Consider the following 18,262-nt stretch of genomic DNA (forward strand, 5'->3'; position numbering starts at 1 on the left):
TTAAATTCTGTTCAGAATTTATGTTTTAAGGTGAATGTCTAATACATTTGAGAGAGGGCTGCAAACAATATATATAAACATAATGAAAATTCTTGGGGCTTAGGTAGGTAAGCCAAACTCCTCTGAGAACTAAAATCAGTTATTTAGTAAGTCCTCTCTGAAAGCTGGAGAGAGGTAAGATATTAAATTAATATATGTGGTCAATCAAAATTAACAAGAAAAAAAGTACAATTTTTTTTCATGTCTTCTTCAGTAGTATTTATGCCTGGAATACATGGAGAGATTTGAAAAATCCTCTGGAAAAAAATGGAGGCTCTTAATATAAAATGTAGGTGGGTAATTTAGCTAAGTCACAATACTTTCTAGTTCACCAAAATCATATACCTGAACAGTTGGGCACATACTTCCTTTTATGTAGAATATATTTCTTTCCTTTGCTTATAAACCTCATGATGTTTTACCAATGTATATGTGATCATAAATACTTGGTGTGTTACAATTGTTGATCCTTTACATATAGCCAGATATACTTTGCTCCCATGAATATATTCTAAAATTTATTCTTATTTCAATAAAATGAAACTGTAGCAAAACCAGGTAAACCTGATAAAAGGATGCTTAAAGTTTAGTCCTCTTTACACTGTAAGTCATCTTTTCTATTTGGAAGAGAGAGTCACAGTGAGTATTGTGGAAGAGAGAGTCACAGTGGGTATTGTGCATTTCTTTGAGTTATTTTCTCCTTAAACTTTTGTTTCAAACCCTCTATATTAACTATATATCCTGCATGTAATTTTCTTTTATATTAGCTTGTAACAATCGATGAGTATTAGTTGGAGGACCATAAAAGAGGACATGTACTATTTTAGTAAAATTGCATATTGATTCCCAAGTGTTTTAAAAAAATCTTTACATGAATTATGTTTTAATATGATTCATGGATTCATAACCAAGTTTAGAATAGAAAGGAAAAGTCATGCCCCAATTTATTTGCATTATTAAAATAATTTTGTCAAAGGTCTCCTAGCCAGGTGAGGATGGAATGATGAATGCAAAATTGATCTATATCACCACAAGGTACTGTGTGATTATCAAAAACCACACATGGGATGGCTCAATTTAATATGGGAGGAGAGCAGAAAAGGCAGGTGCACTGTTACATTGAGTCAAGAGTGCTTCTCTCAGTACTTAGTCAGCAATCACCCTTCATAAATCCCGATGTACTTTAAGTAAACAATTGTGAGCATGGAATCAGTTTATTTTTCTCATGAGATAGAAAAGGTATTTATATAAGGTAAATATATAATATTTAAAGGATCAAAATGAACTATATAGTGTAGGTTTCATTTGTTAAATAGGTCATTTCCTGCTTCCTTCATTGCCCCCTCTCCCCCCAAAATACTTGCAATTGATTAACTTTCATGGGGAGATTGAGAGGAGGAATGCTTAATTTTGATAAAGCACTGATAACAATATCCAAATGAAAGCTCTAAAATAATTGCATGAAACAAACCAGCACTGCTCATCACTAAGGGAAGAACTGGGCTAGGTATACACGAAACTCGATATCATGGGAACAGTCTTCCTGTTAACACCCCAGACACCAGAGTACAAGACAGTGGACAGATTAGCCTGGTTGGTAGTTTTTAAATGCTTTTGTAGAGCTGGAGCTCTTCTGCTTTGCCCTTCTACCCCCACACCCTTTTGCTTTTACCTGAACAAATCATCATCAAAAAACTTTGATAGGTAGAATTCTATCTAGTCCCATAGAAATGCGTCCTCACCTCCTTAGCTCTCTTCATTAGCTCCTCAAGTGGAATCAAAGAACACAGTGGGAAAACTGCCATCTAATTAAAAAAATCCATTTTACTGATGAGGAGGGACTTGTAGCCCCATACTGGTGAAGTGACTTGCCTAAAGACAGATATTAGCAGCCAGTCTAACAAAGCTAGGTCTCCTGATAGCTAGTGGAGTGATTTGTCCATCACACCACTGACAACCGTGTGGCAATCTGCACACCCATTTGACTTCTAAGATTTTTGCACAATGACTGGAATGAATCTTTGGGCACTTGTAAAGATCTACCCTTGATTTTGAATGGTTTTATTAACTTTGTACATTTAATGCAAATACAGTTTGATTCTGATGCTATTCAACTACAGAAAAAAACCATGGTAATAGTGGTGACAAAACATGTGATTTATTTGGATCTGGGCTGCTATATGGGCATGATTTCTTGTATCTGAGGTATAGGTTAAAACTAAACAAATAACCCTACATCAGAGGTAACAAAGTCATCAGTCATGGCTTCTAGTTTGAATAAAGACAATTTGACTTTGCCCATGAGGGTCACACTCTGCAGCAAGCTGATCTGGGATTAGATCACGTTAACCATACTCAGTTCTGTGGTACCACAGTGCATGTTGCTAGGTGATTAGACAGGAGGAAACAGAGGATTAATTGATGAGCCTAGTAACTCTTAAGTGACTGCAATATATACATGCAAAGAATGAAAGCCTCCCTGTCACAGCTGCTGTTTGCTTCATAAAAAGTGACCCAAAGTAAATTCATTATTTCTTAAAAAAAAAAAAAAAAAAAGAAGCCCCGATATGCTCTTGTAAACACTCTCTTCATCATGAGCTGTGCTGTTCATTTGATTAGACTTGGAGTGTCCCACAGTTTCTAGTATAAAACGCCATTTTCAAGAGTGTGTAACTTGTCTATTTAAATTCTCCCTGGCCAAGAGCCTGGAATGCAAATGCTGTTTCTGAGAATCACTTTGTTTTTAACAACATTCAAAAGAGAAGGGGGTTGGGAGTGCTACGGTATGTGGGTGTCAGGTTGTTTTCTCAATCATAGAAATCCTCTGTATTCCAAAATATCTTACAAAGTTTATCTGATTAAACCAATTGCATTTTTTCAAATGTCTGTGTGGCACTTTTTAGAAAGTATATTCTGAAAATTGCCAAAAATGGAACGACCTGGATTTTCTCAACTTTCTTGTACATTATCTTGGTATTTGTTAATTTTAACACAGTAAAAAAGAAACCCGACAATGACAAATCAATACATATAACCCTTAAGGTGCTGTGAGTTAATCTCTGTACCTAGTGTGGTACATTCTTCGTATGTGTTCATATTTATGACCTTATGCCTAATCAAAAAAAAATTTGTTGCTATCTTTAGAAAAAGTATCCTTAGCAGTGCACAATCCATCTTTCTAATACCATCAAAGTGAGATAAAGGAAAAGAAAGAAAGAAAAAAAAATACATGAGACATTGACAAATACAAGATGAAGATTATCTGGGGTGTTTAATAGAAGGGAGTATGACTGACAAACCCCTGGTAGTTGGTCTGATTCCTAAAATAATTGAGAAGGGTGGATGGTTTCTGGAAGGTGCCTCCTCAGTTGAAAGGCAATCAACTGAAACATGTAATATACTTTTACAAGGTTCTTCTAGAGAACAAAATTTTCCTTTGATAGTATAAGCACTCTTTGAATCCATGTCATGAGCCCATAGGAGCTTCGAAGTCCACATAAATACTTAAGGGACAGTCCTACTTAGTTGCATAGGCTAGTACAAGAGAAACAGAAAAGAACGACTGTTACTTGCTGTAGTAGCAAGGACTTCTAAGTTTCTTTCTTTCTACTACTTTTAATAATTTCTAGGTGTTGTCATCAGAAAGCAGAGGGAAAAAAATTGAAAAGTGAGACCCTCTCTAATTAAAAAAGACTAGCATTCTGAAACTGTTGAGGATATTTTTCTCCCTATAATTTCTAAAATATTATGATATAACAAAGGTGGGACTTTTTATTTGAATATTGAAAGATAAAATGCTTTAATTAGAACTTCTCGAGCCTTTCATTTGCCTAGCTGTTTGCACAGTAATATTAACTATATATTACCACTAGACAAAGCAATTTTGCCATAATGATTACAGTAATTACTCCAAGCTTCTTCTACACTTTTCTCATCTTCTAACCCTACTCTACTTGTTCCTCTTGTATTCCACATACACATTCAGGATGTGGTGAACTTTTTTATTTTAGGGCAATTTTATAAGCCAAGTAAACACTTTAAAGAACTAAATCAACAAGCATTGAGGTCAGGACATGTATGTGTATTTTAACTCAAAAGGCATTTATGTAAAAACTTATTATCAAAATAAAATATAATCTGGGCATATACAATTATTCCAAAAGCTTAGATTTCTAAATCACAAGATAGTTTAGATTTTCCTGTATTTTACTGATTTTAGATATAAAAATATCAATTTTATATGGTCCTGCCTAACATATGTATATGTGCATGACGTGCATAATTATGTGCATATATCGCGTATCTATGTATATATTGCAGAACATTTATTTATACATGTCAGTAAAAGTTAAAGATAACGTGCCAGTTTTCGCTTAGTAGTACTTCACCTCACAGGAAATTTTACCCGGCAAAACAACACAGAATATTCTTTTAGTTCCTCACTCAAAAGTCCTATTTGAATTTCAGGGTTTTTTTGTTTTCCTCGCTGACAGCATGCATGAGCAGAATGAAGATCGCTAGGAATCCTCTTATACAGATGCCTGCTGTGGAGACACTACAGAGAGTTCAGTTTTTTTCCTAAAGAACGTTTTCTAGCACCAGCCATCAATCCCACTTAGCAGTTATACTGCAGACTACTTACTGAACACCTTGACTATCGTAGGCGCCTCAAACACGTTGTCCTCAGTTACTAGCATGCACACAAATCTCTTTTTATCACTGATCCTTGCATTACTGATAGACAAAGTGTAGTTTTCTGAGAGGCTCAATCTGTCTTTGTATTCTGGTACATCGTCGTAATGCACACTTTTCTTTGTAGAGGATCTGAAGGCAATAAATACTGGGGAGCCATCGCCCTTTTCCTAAAAATTAAAATGATAATACATTTTAAAAATAAGCATATTCAGATGTTTCAGGATAATATACAGAATAACAACATTTCCTTGGCCATAGTCTTCCACCAATATTTACAGTTGTATACAAGAAGAATAATTTTGGATACAAGTCTTATATAAAATCTTTGGTTATAGAAAGCTGTAAGTTCTTTTATGGGTATCAGCTTAAATATGTGAAAAGGAAAGAACAAAGCTCTAGGAATCTGAGCTTTTCTTGCATCTGGAGGACAGAATTAGTGATTGTTTAGAAACTGATAGGGGCTAGGCTTATGTCTAATACAAAAGAAAAAATAGATGAAAACAGACAAATGTATAAAATGATATAAAGCAAAAACACACTTGAGTAGCATATACTCATTTGGCAATCCTGGGCAATTAATTATCTTTTACATATTCATTACTTTAATCCACATTCTTTAAATGTCTATACCTTTCAGTATCAGCCAAAACTGACACCGCTGGCCTTTACACATAACATGAGTCTTCACTGAGGATCAGTATTTGCCCTTGTGAAACAATCATGTCCATTAAGCAATAGAATCAGATTAATCACTGAAATCCATAGTTTTGCTATCTAAGTCATAAACCTTAGCTCAAAATAAAATATAGTCTGGGTATTCACAATTATGCTAAAGACACTGAGACATATAAATTCATTTCTTCCTCTGCTCCCATAAAAATTCTCTCACCTAATAAGCAATTTAATCTAAAATAGGGGCCAATCTCACTTCTACTTACAAGACCTTTGAGAAAACAAAATATGGTAAAACATTTTCAAGTGCATGGCAAATTTCAAGTTACATTTTAGAAATTATTAATATTTATTACCATTCTCAACTAAATGTTTATGTCCCTACCAAATCCATATGTAGAAGCCCTAGCTCCCAGTGTGTTGGTATCTGGAAGTGGAGCCTTTGAGAGGTAATTAAGTTTAGATGAGGTCATGGCAATGGTGCCCTCACAATGGGATTAGTGCTCTTAAAAAGGGTAAGAGACATGAGAGCTCTCTCTCTCTCTTCAGAGAGCACAAAAAAGAGGTCACATGAGCACATAGCAAAATATCAGCTGTCTACAAATCAGGAGGACTCTCATCAAGAGCCCAATCTGCCAGCACCTTGATCTTGGACTTCTCAGCTTCTAAAACTGTGAAAAATAAATATCTGCTGTTTAAGTTTCCAGTCTATGGTATTTTGCTACTGCAGCCCATGCTAAGATAAGTAGTAAGCTAATCTTGGAGTTCAAAAGTTTTAGTTAGTTGAGTATCTGAATACATCTATAATATTCACCTTAAATCCTTTAATTTTGTCACAGGTTTTCAATGCAACTCCTTGCCATAAATCATTTCTTATTAAGAGAAATATGTTATACCAGTACCTTAAATTACTGTGTTCATTCACTTATGCAATAAATAATAGTTATTAAATTTTGAGCACTTAACTATATGCCAGGAACTTTCTTTGGGCTTTCCATGCATTAATTGATTAATACTCATAATAACCTTATAAGTTAGAGTTATGATATTAGTGCTATTTACAGATTAGACAGTGGGGACAGTCTAGTTAAATAACTGACTATTGGTTAACTTACTTGTCCAAGGGCCCAGCTAGTGTATCTTAGCAGAGGCAAGACTGGATCTTGGCAGCCTGGCCTCATTGTGACTACCCTATACCACTCTTGATAGCCATCAGATGCACTTCTGTACCAGGCACTGAGGCAGATGCTGGTGAAGAGGTGGCAGTGGCAGGATGGAGGAGGGGTGCACGGGGAGCTAAGATCTCCATTCACTGGGAGATTACTGTGCAGTGAGGAAAAAGATAATCCATCCTTCCCCTTGCTTGCTCCCTTTCACTCTTTCCAAAACCGCCATTTGTCGTTCAAAGTTACATACAATTAGAGCTTCTATATTATGTTTGCAAAGCAATAATGTTTTTTGAAGCACATGGTACTTCAAATGCATCTCATCAGTTTACTGATGAAGCTTTTTGCTTAATTAACAATTTAAAAACTGCCATTACCGTTCGTTTCTACTATCACTGTGCCGGTTCAGTTTAGGTAAACATTATTCCCTGGGTTATTATCAGAAATGTCTGTGATCACAGAGGTTTTCATCATCTATGTTTCATTTATTTTGGCAGTCAGCTTGATTCAACTGGTGAATTACGTGGTAGTCTCCCAGACGGTAGGAATTTTAGGGGTGCAAATAGACTTTGTCCTCATGGGCCTTAACTTCATATTTCCACTTTTATAGGGAACCAGAAATAGTTTACCATGAGCAGAATAACAGGAGGAGAGCAAAGAGAAGTGCTGTGTTGCCTCATCTCTTTGCTCCGCTTTCACATGCTCCTTACACGCAGTGTGCTTCGAGCTTAGCAGCCCCACGGCCATGATAGCTTACGTTGTTCATGCAATTATTATGTGCCGAGCACTAGGCGAGTATTCTGATATGAGTTACTTTATGTAACTATACTATAAAGAAGGTAATTCTTATCTCATTTTATTGATGAGGAAATGGGGATCAATCATTATTCCATGGCGAGTATGTGGTAGAACATGCTGGTCTGACTTGAAAACCCATATTTAAAAGACTGTGTTATTCCATCCTTTGGGTGCAAACTTAAGTACATTTCTCAAAGTTTGTTCTTGTAGATGTTTGAGGGAAAAGTTGTGTGGTTAAATAAACCTAAAAAATGAATTAAACTCAGACAATATATAATGCATCTTAATATATGAAAGGCTCTGATAAATGTAGTAAATAAAGAAACTTCAACAATTATTTGACTATCAAATCCTTTTCCCATTTAAATATCTTTTAACATTTCAAGGAGCTAGGGACAATTTGCCATTGTATTCAAGGAAACACATGTCTTCTTTAAGCTTCCAAACCACCATGAGTCTCACTGGGAAACCGTGCTGCATGGAAAATCTTTGGTTGATTTTGGTAATTAAATTGAGAAATTTTAACAGTTGATGTTACCTAGCCAATCCACATCCACCTATCAGGGTATCTACCCTCCATTTCCAGATCCATCTATACCTTCATACTTGAGAAAATATGATTTTGCTATTTGCAAGAAATAGATACAATTGACAATGTTAAATAAAAAAAATAACCTACCACATCAACACAGTTCTAAGACTAAATATTAAAAAAGAGCTTCTAATGCCAATGACTTAATTTCCAATGAATATCCGGGTACTCTGGCTACTGGTGTAGCTTGCCTTTGTGACAGCCACACCAGGCAGAACAGGAGTATGTAGCTGCTACCTCCCAATAAGCTCTTATCTCATACTCCACTCACTTTGCTCTAGAACTCTGCCTTTTCCTCTACCTCTAACACTTAAGGTTGAATTTTTCAGACTAATATGATCTAAGAATTAGGTGTTTATTGGCTTTTTTTTTTTTTAAATAGCATTTGTAATGTAAGACTTAGGAATTATTTTTTCGACATATTCGACATATGAATTCTACCTTCCTACCTTTGTACCACAGTTGAGTACTGCCATTATGTTAATTTGAAATTCATACTCACTCATAAAATAAATTATTTCAAAAACTAAAGGCAGTTACTTAAATCCAAAATAGGTCACACTTACATATTTCCATTTGCCAAACATGAGATTCTGAGGTACATCGACTCGGCAAGGCATAACAATGGTGTCTCCATATGCTGAATTCACAGTATACCATCCAAGGCCTTGAGAAAAAAAGAGGAATGGGAGAGAGAGGGAAGATTTTAAGTGTTTTCTTGCAATAACAAAGTACAGCAGTCCCCCTTATCTGCGGAGGATACGTTCCAAGACCGCCTAAACCTACAGAAAATACCAAACCCTATATTTACTAAGTTTTTTCCTGCACATATATACCTGTGATAAAGTTTAATTTGTAAACTAGGCTCAGTAAGAGAGTAACAACAATAACCAATAATAAAATAAAACAGAAGAGGATGGTACAAAATTTTATCACACTACTCAAATGGTCTCATTTAAACTTAAGAATTGTTTATTTCTGGAATTTTTCATTTAATATTTTTGGACAGCAAATGACCATGGGTAACTGAAACCTCAGAAAACAAAACTTCAGGTAAGGTGGAATTACTATAAATAACTTCAATTCAAGGTTCATGTCTTAATGGTTATTTATTATATTTTTTCTTAAATGACGCGCTAAAAGTATAAAGCTAGAACATGTTTGCTATTTATTGACAGCTCTTATTTAGCTACTAAGCCTTTGATTGTCACATGATTCAAATTTACAGAACTCTCCTCCTCTAATTTTGGCAAGGATTAGTTAAGTATATCTTCCAAAGGAACAAGTGAAATCTATAGGTGTATTTTCTCTATATTTCATAGGAAAAACATCACTATATTTCTCAGAAGTGTGGGACAATACAAAGATTAACATGTATTAAATTCTCAAAACTACTTTTAAATATATTTGTGTTTTTCATTTGATAATACTGTCAAATTTATCTCTGGAAAAAATTTTAAAGTATTAAAAACTAAGAACTAATAAATATAAGGCCACACCAAATTTTAATTATAAGTGGGATAATAAACATGAAAATGGCTTATTTTATAGTAGTAATGGTTAAAATGCTAATTTTAATTTTAATTATACATAATAAAATATCACAATAAAATTTATTGTATAAAAATTCTTCATAAAGTATTTGCAAAGTGATTATCCCACATTTTTGGTAGACAATCTAACTTAAACCATAATTTGCTACTAAGATACAGAAAAATTCCTGGTCTTAATTATTTATTGAGAAAACATGTAAATTATAAAAAGTTAAATTGATAAAAAGAAGCCCACAATTTTTGCATCTGTATATAACATACTATTCAAATCTGTATATATTCACAAAATTAAAAAAAAATTAGACATTTAACTTAGCCATAGTATTTAGGAAACATCTCAGATATTTTTTACCTCATTTTGGTTATAATATTCTTTAAGATTAAATACTTTTATACTTAAGATGTCACAATTGGACATACATTGTGAAGGGGCTAACTTTAACTGTAGAGAAAAAATTATATTTTGTCCACCAGGTGGTGCTAAAGTGCAAAGCTAAGGCAATTTGCAACACAAATAAGACCATTTTATGACTTTCTGAAGAAACAGGGCAGTGTGAATATCATATTTCACTGTTCCCCACCAATCACAATGCATACAAAATTTCATATTGGGATAAAAATCATTAACCTTTGTAAAGGAAAAAAAAGTAGTAAAATTCCTATTTTAGAATTCTGTTGAGGAAGCTACTATCCTTTAAAGAAATTTTGCCCCAATGAATAAAAACCCTACAAAGAACACAAATTTTATGTATTTACGTCACATAACAATTAGTTACCAATATTTTTAACATTGTTAAAACAAAGACTATGAAGTATAAGCCATGAGATTATCACTTGCTGTTGGAGACAAGAGGTTTACTAAAATTGTTTATTAAATGTTCAGTGTTATAGTGAAAAATTACTTCAATAATTTTTAAATTGTTTAGTGTTTCCCATACTGTAACTTTAATTCCTTTTAACTTCAAACTATTGAAGAGCATAAGCCTTTAAAAAAAGAAATGATCTCTTTAGTCTTATTAAAATAAAAACTATAAAGGTTTAGATATATGGTTTCAGATATGCAAACTAAAGTTAAGAAATTGCTTTATTTCCTAATATAATACTTATTTCCCACAATTTGGCTCCTAAATCTGTAACTTTTATAGTGTGTATTTTAAGGTCTGTTCATGTGCTACACTTAGGCAGGCATGCTAAGCCAAGGAGACCACTTTGTGATTTATGTTTTGTTTTTTCATCAGTATTGCAAAGTGCTTGAGTATGTAATAATCTGGTCTATACCTTAAATTATGGCAGCACATGTATCTCTCATTCTTTCTTATCATTATAACAGCACACCTTCTTCTGACAACTGACAATGCTCCGATGGTTGGTCAAGAAGTGAAAATAATTTAGAGTTTAGGTACCAATGAGGTGAATTCTTTGCCAGGTATACAGAGAAATAATGAAATTTATTTTCCAAAAATTCAACACTTTGCTCTTTGTTACAGATCATTTTTATTTTATCTTCCTTATAGAACTATAAGGTGGTATATACATACCATATTTTATAAAAATCTTTAAAGCTATATGAATTTTGAATATGTAGTGTATTAACAGAATAAAAGTGAAGTTACAACAGGGAAGGAAACATATTTATAATCTTTGTATCACCAAGAGCAAAGCCTGGCATTGAATGGGCATCTAATAAGATGATCTCTCATTTGAATGTTGTGGAGTCCTTTACATTTTGAATATCAAATTGACATTTGAAAATCAGGATGGAGTTGATAACACTGGGACTTTGAGAATTCTTATTGCTATCATATATTCAAAAGACTATTATATACTGTCTTTGATGTGTAGAAAACATGTATTTGTGCTTGGATGGCACTCTCTTTTTTTGAAGAGAAAAACACAAAGCCGAAACATCTTTATAAGAGTTCATGGATGAAACTATAGGAGAAAAGATTCCTGCCATCCCTTTCAAGAGAAATTAAGAATTATTTGTGTTCTATGATTTGTGAATGATACTATGAAATGCCTTTTCTTCACTTGTGAAGACCATAAAGCAAAGATTTGTTTTTAAAAATATTTGAAAATTCATGCATTGGGTTTTTTCATGACAGCTTGATATCCAAAATTAGCCCAGACAGGACTCTTTAGAGAATAACAAACATAAGGAAAATACATATGACATGCGACAACGACGAGGCCAGTAGGTAAAAAAGCCAACAGTTATAGACAGAGGTTTAGGGAAGAATGAACGATAATCAGTTGGCAGCATTAGGGCCCACAATCATGATGACTTCAAAATAATTTTTAAGTTTGCTATAATCATCAAATTTCCTCTTCTTGTTAAGAGTATAGTGACTCCCAGTTTCATCTGATAGAGTAAATGCTCGAACTTCAGCTAGGGGAGAGCTAATATCTCTTATGTCCTAAGGATGAAGTGGCTACAAAGACAACTGTGATTTGGTGAAGAGTTAACATCTTGATTTCTAGAGATGTCTGTCTTTGAGATGAAATTCCAGTGAGAGCCAAAGTACCTGTCACCACAAATGATTCTGTTTATACTTTTCATAGAAGCAAGAGATTTTATCTTTGGATTTCCACATCTGAATTAAATTTGGCTTACTAGAATTTCCCTGCAATTTTCTCCCTGTAATATTAGTTGGTTAAATTATTCATAGTTTTATAGCCTAGAGATTATTGGACCCTATTTCAAATATAGAATGCCTATGATACCATTTTTCAAAAGGTTAAATATAAAATATAGAAGGAATGTGTGTGTGCACGAGAGTGTACATGTGGTACCTGCTATAGCTATGTGTACACACATATGTCATAAATTACTTTAAACTGGGCTAGAAACTTTCTGTATTAAATGTGTTCTAAAATCTAACATATTGTTATAAATGATTAATATTATGGTTACTATCAAAATGTCCTGATTAAAATTAAATATAAAAACATATTAGAATTGAGAAGCAGTGTATAACTACTTAAGCATTTTTTAAATGAAGTGTTATTAATAAATATAAAGAACAACAGAACTAGAAAGGCTACATAGGAGAATTAGGTGAAAATACAGTGGGAAAAGCACAGCATAAGAAAAATCTCTTGACCAAATAATTCTGACTTATCAATATTGGGCAAATGATTATAAAATAGAAGGTAGTTTTAGTTATGCATTTTGTATAGCAAATAATTTTAAAAAGTACTGAAAAGGACTGGTAAAATTTTGAAGTTAGGTGAAAATTTCTTATTGCTAATTGAAATAATAAAAAATGTAATAATTTTGGTCATATTGGCGAGAAATACTTTTTCTGTACAAACTAATTCTTAAGGAGTATTAAATTCAGAGAAATCATTCTTTTTTGCTAACATATAGGTATTTGAGTAGAGGTAGGTTAAAATTCAGAATCTGCTACCTTATTTCAAGTAGAAGAACAAAAAATAATATAGAAAATAAGATGAAAATTAAAGTCTATTCTTACATGCTATAATTTAACATGGTTAATTATTTTTTATTGCACTGATATTTTAATAGCATTATCATTCTTAAAAGCATGTTTTTTTTTAACTTTGCAGCTCTGTTAGGTGCCATAGATGGGTTATTCGCAATTATAATTGCCTCAGAGCTTATAGGAACAAACTTCCAGTTCTACAGAAATTTTACAGAAATTTGTGCAAATGAATAGTTGGGAAGGAAGTAGGTAGAAATAAGAAGTTATCTTTAGAAGTTACTTTCATATTTATTTGACTGAATTTGACAGGTAAACATGCTGGTGTCCTTATTTGCTTTATTAATGAATTAAGATATGTGCAACTCTAACTAAAACAAGAGCTTGAAGATACTGCTGAAGGCTTCTTGGAGGAAATTCTGTGACATCAGTTTATAGCAGTGTTTCTCAGTCTCATCACTACTGACATTTTGGGCTGAATAAATCATTATGGGGGACTGTTCTGTGCTTGTTTAGCTGCATCCCTGCCTCTAACCCACTAGATGCCGATAGTATCCTACCTTACTATGACAACAAGAAGATCTCCAGACGTGACAAACATCCTCTGGGAGGAAGATGGCCCCTCAAACTCCCATCTAGTTGAGAACCACTTGTTTAGACCTTCGACTATTGGCTTCTTTCATTCAACAGAGCTGTGGTTTCTAATAAAGGGATCTTTATTATAAAATAGAATCTTGCATAGGACTAAATAATATTCAGTAGGACTACATATGAATGAAGGGATGAAGGCAGAAATGGCACATAACATCTAGTTATGATCAAATTCAAATTTGTTTTCCTCACAAAAACGTCTTATATCATATTAAACTACACAGGGGCATTGATTCCTGACTCTAGGAATTTGAGATTCAGTCTCTTCACAGAACTGTCAGAAAACATTCTGTCTTAACAAATCTACCCCATCTGCCACAATCAAGCACAAATTATACATGCTATATGTCCTTTCTAAAATATACATATGACACATATTTTATTTAATATGATAAAATACAGTAGTTCTTCTAATAGAGAGGATGAAGTAGATGCCTTTAAAGCATCTTCTAAACCTGTGATTTTATGATTTAATAACATGAAATTATCTCACGATTCTCACCATTAAGTAAAAGTCTAAGATTTTATCAAGGTCCCATGATATATAACAAGTAAGATTGTGCGTGCGTGCGTGCGTGCGTGCGTGTGTGTGTGTGTGTGTGTGTGTGTGTTACAAGGGCTTGTAATTCCCAAGAAATCCAGAAAGGATAGTAGATGGGAGAAGACATCTGATAGAATCTAATGGTATTTTGAAAAATAGAGAAAATGGGTTTCCTCCTCTTTTTTTTTCAGTTTCCCCTAGCTGGGGGACAACTTGGGTCTTTGCTGAATCTAAAGTAGGGATACGTTTGTTTAACATTCACTTTCTGTACTGACTTACAAAGGGTCATATATTACAAAGTAGATATTATTTGTGTAACCCCTACAAATAAGAAAAAAACAGTAATTCTCTTTCTCCCATCAGTTTCTACAATTCTATAAATGTATTACATTATATCTTTAAATACAATGGTGAGGACATTGTGGAAAAACATTTAGAGGGAAGAGGACCATCTTATGAAATTATAAAATACTGCTGGTACCCAGAAATATGTTTTAAGATATGTGGTCTTTACTCCTTTCCGAGTTTTGTTATTATCATGCTCAAAATATGTATCTTTTTTTTGAAAAGTATAGGTCCATGTAATAATTCATATTATGTCTTAGAAAGATCTATAAAAACACTATGAATTTTAAAATAGAGTATCAGTGTTTACACTACTGTGCTGAAAACTATCTTTTTAATTTACCATTTCCCGATAGCTCATTATACTATAAGTATGGAATGACCTAAGAGGCTGGAAAAGTCATAATTCTTCCCAATTAATTTTAGCTTTGACACATCTCGCCTTCAATTTTATCATCATTCCTTAGGTTCCAGTTGAATTCATATATACCCTTTAAGGCCTACCTCAAAAATTATCTATTTATACATTCAATCATGCATCAAGTATTCATCAAGCACCTACTACAAGTACAGTGCTAGATGTTATTTGTGAAGGAAACACATTAAAAAGAATATTGAGGCCTATTCTTAAAGGAACTTGATGAAATTCATATGAGCTGCTTAATAGGTTAGTTAAGTGCTGTGGTAATGCAGAGAAAGGAACCCTAACAATGAGCCTGAAGATACTGCTAAAGGCTTCTCAGAGCAAATTTCATTTATCTTGAACACTGAGTAAAGGTTTCTATAGATGGAGAGATAAGAACTATTTTGCCAGAATGTCATGGCCAGGGACAATGTAGAGGTATTGAGTGACCCTTGATCTCTTGTGGCAAACTCCCCTAGCCTTTTTTTGTTGTTATAATAATTTCTACATAGTAAATCTTTGGTTTTCATAAGGAACATGTCCTAAGACTAGCAGTTTTCCCAAATTCATAAATGCACATAATATTTCCAGAATAAAACACAATAAAGCGTTAGATTTCTTTACTTTCATCACCAACAATAGCATTTGGATTCCTTTTGGGGCTATTTTAAAATTATAAGCAAAAATTCTACTTAGAAATTATGTAAAAGCAACAGAATTGATTTAAGTTGTAGATGCTTATTTTTTATTTTTTCAGAGATGTCTCATAAAATTTAAATCTGCAAATGTGCAGATTCTACTGTGCTTGTTAGAATTCTTTAACTTGGGGCCCACGAATAAACTCTATGATTCCTCTAAAGTAATTTTAAAAGCCCCAAATCTGGTATACTAAAACATTTGTTTTAATAGAAAGAGAATTCAAAGCTTTCATAGGATTGTCAAAGAGAATATTGAATAAAAAATAAAATGTTTAAGGTTTATTCTTAATTGAATAGAACTTACAGAAACATAAGTTAATGGCATCTATCAAATTTTAAAATGCTAATGATACCCTTTGATCCAGTAATTCTATCACTGGGAATCTATCCTACAAAAGTTTTTGTACAAATGCTTTATTTTGAATATTAAAAAACTGGAGCAACCTTAATGTTCATTAATATAGAAATAATAAAATAAAGTGTATGTCCACACAATGTTCTAAATGAACCTATTGAAGAAAATTGAGAGCCAAATATATTGTATTTCTTTTTCTCTATATATATTTCAGTATTTGTAATTTTTTACCAGTCACTCATTGACTACTGAGTACCTACTTACTCTGTGTCAATTACTGTTCCAGGGAGAGAAATCCAGCAGTGATCAATCAATCAATCAATCAATAGACAAACCTGCTAACCCTGTTCTCCTGGATTTAAAATTCTAGACATATATATTTATTCATGTATTTAAAAGTTTAATTTCTTATCAAAAAAGGAAAAATAATCAATTTGATTCCTCTACTATATTGTAAGCTACTTGAAAGAAAAGCTTACATTTTATTTATTTTGAAATTTGTTGTAGCACCATGAAGATTGCAGGAGCTCAATAATAATGGATAAAATAAAGCCCCAATTGCACTATACTGAAAAGAACTCTCTAAGATCATATTCTTACAGTCCATATTCTTTTTTCTGCATTTAACATTCTAGAAAACAATGCGTTATTCTTTGAAGTTCTAGGGTAGCCAGAAAGGTGGGGGTGAGGGGCACTATGGCGATTAGAAGTCAGTATCTTAAAATTGTTCAAAAAAAGCTATTTTTGCCTTAAAAACCCTCTTAATGGAGTATAACATACATGCAAAACAGTGCACAAATCTATTTATATTTGAAATGTCACTGAAAGCACCAGGCTGGAAAGTTTCTTTGGCAACTCTCCTCACATTCTTTGTTCTAGTGATGAGGCTGGGATTCCCACACGTTTGTCCCACGACTGACCTCTGAGTTTACCATGTCATCATTCCTCAGCAATGAGTTTTTGACCAGGCTGTGGGGTCTATGCCAACACGCCAAAACATGGGTCCTTTCATGGGGACAAACTTAAAACACTTCAAAACACTTCATGCTCTTTGTCTGTATGTTTCGGGGAGAGCATGGGGGCAGATAGCGAGAACATATTAAACCAAAAATTTTAAATTTTATGTGTGGAAATAACGATATTCTATATTTTATTTTAAAGTAGATTTTCATGGCAAAGGAGACTAAACGAGAGCCCACTTAAGCATATTTTCCTTTATACCATATAGGATGCTCATTATAAAAATTAAAAACATTTATATAATTAATTTATGTTAGCTGAAGTTCATAAAATTGACTATTGTCTACTATCATATTTCTAATTATCTAGACTGGATGCTGTATTTTTAAGATGTTCATATAAGGAGAGTCTTCCACTCGAACAATTAGTCAATACAAGGCAATACAATGAAAATAAATAAAATATTATATTCCTTCTTCCCTCCTTCAATTCAATTTCCTATATTAGTTCTTGTATTGCCTATATCCAGATCCTGAGGACTTCGATTGGGAACTAGCTTAACTAAAGAGGAAGATGGAAGACACTGATATTTAAACACTACCCGGGTTAAAATAATTTAAAGGAAAGATGAATGCATTTATGCTCCAATACTCTGAATATTTTCTCAGCATGAAAGTCCAAGTTTAACTAATTAAGAGTATCAGTTGTATTTGAATGATGAAAGATACATTTTCCTGTACATTTTGCCATAAGTTGTATTGAAATTGTCAATACAGTTCAATTATTTTCACAAGAACAATAACTGTACTGTATTCACAAAAACACTATTAACAGAAAAGCAGGCACAACCATTCACAAAAGACCTTAACTGCATCATATGAAGTAATGGAAACTTTTGGAATTGAGACTAGAATCTGCCTTCAGAAAGAATTCATAGTTATTGTGACATTATTAAAGTTGTTTTCTGCAAATAATTTAATGCCATGACAACAAAAAGACCTCTTGATTTGTAAAACTCAAAGCTGTCCTTCATAGCACTCCTGAATTCCCAAATTCCTAATAGCTTTAATATTCCTTAAAATGTCTTAGAAAAATATATCACAAAGACTTTTAGCTAATAAGATCATCACTGTTTTCACAGACAACTTCAAACAACAGCTTGTGCTAATTGTATCGCTTTACCATTTAAAGTAATATTCAACAGCATTAGAGGATTTTCCTTTGTAATAGACATAGTGAGTTATTGGTGATAGCAAATGAATTGTTAAGGCTACTGAATGAACAGAGTAGTAGAGTTTTACTTCCGGATTGGTTGAGTGATCTTGTCCAGTATGCTCACTTCTGGTATATT

The 18,262-nt window shown here is 33.1% G+C and overlaps 1 protein-coding gene across 2 annotated transcripts in view; it reads right to left on the reverse strand.

The window, feature by feature from the left end:
- ALCAM (activated leukocyte cell adhesion molecule) overlaps window positions 1-18,262 on the reverse strand; it is a 185,727-nt gene that overhangs the window by 44,095 nt on the left and 123,370 nt on the right. For both annotated transcript variants that reach the window (XM_023527298.1, XM_011386271.2), the window contains exons 2-3: window positions 8,529-8,629; window positions 4,682-4,901 (exon numbers count right to left, since the gene is read on the reverse strand). In XM_023527298.1, coding sequence (XP_023383066.1) covers window positions 4,682-4,901; window positions 8,529-8,629 — 321 coding nt within the window. The remainder of the gene's footprint in view (window positions 1-4,681; window positions 4,902-8,528; window positions 8,630-18,262) is intronic.

This window comes from Pteropus vampyrus, unplaced genomic scaffold (assembly GCF_000151845.1).
Source record: "Pteropus vampyrus isolate Shadow unplaced genomic scaffold, Pvam_2.0 Scaffold1, whole genome shotgun sequence".
Taxonomy (NCBI): Eukaryota; Metazoa; Chordata; class Mammalia; order Chiroptera; family Pteropodidae; genus Pteropus; species Pteropus vampyrus.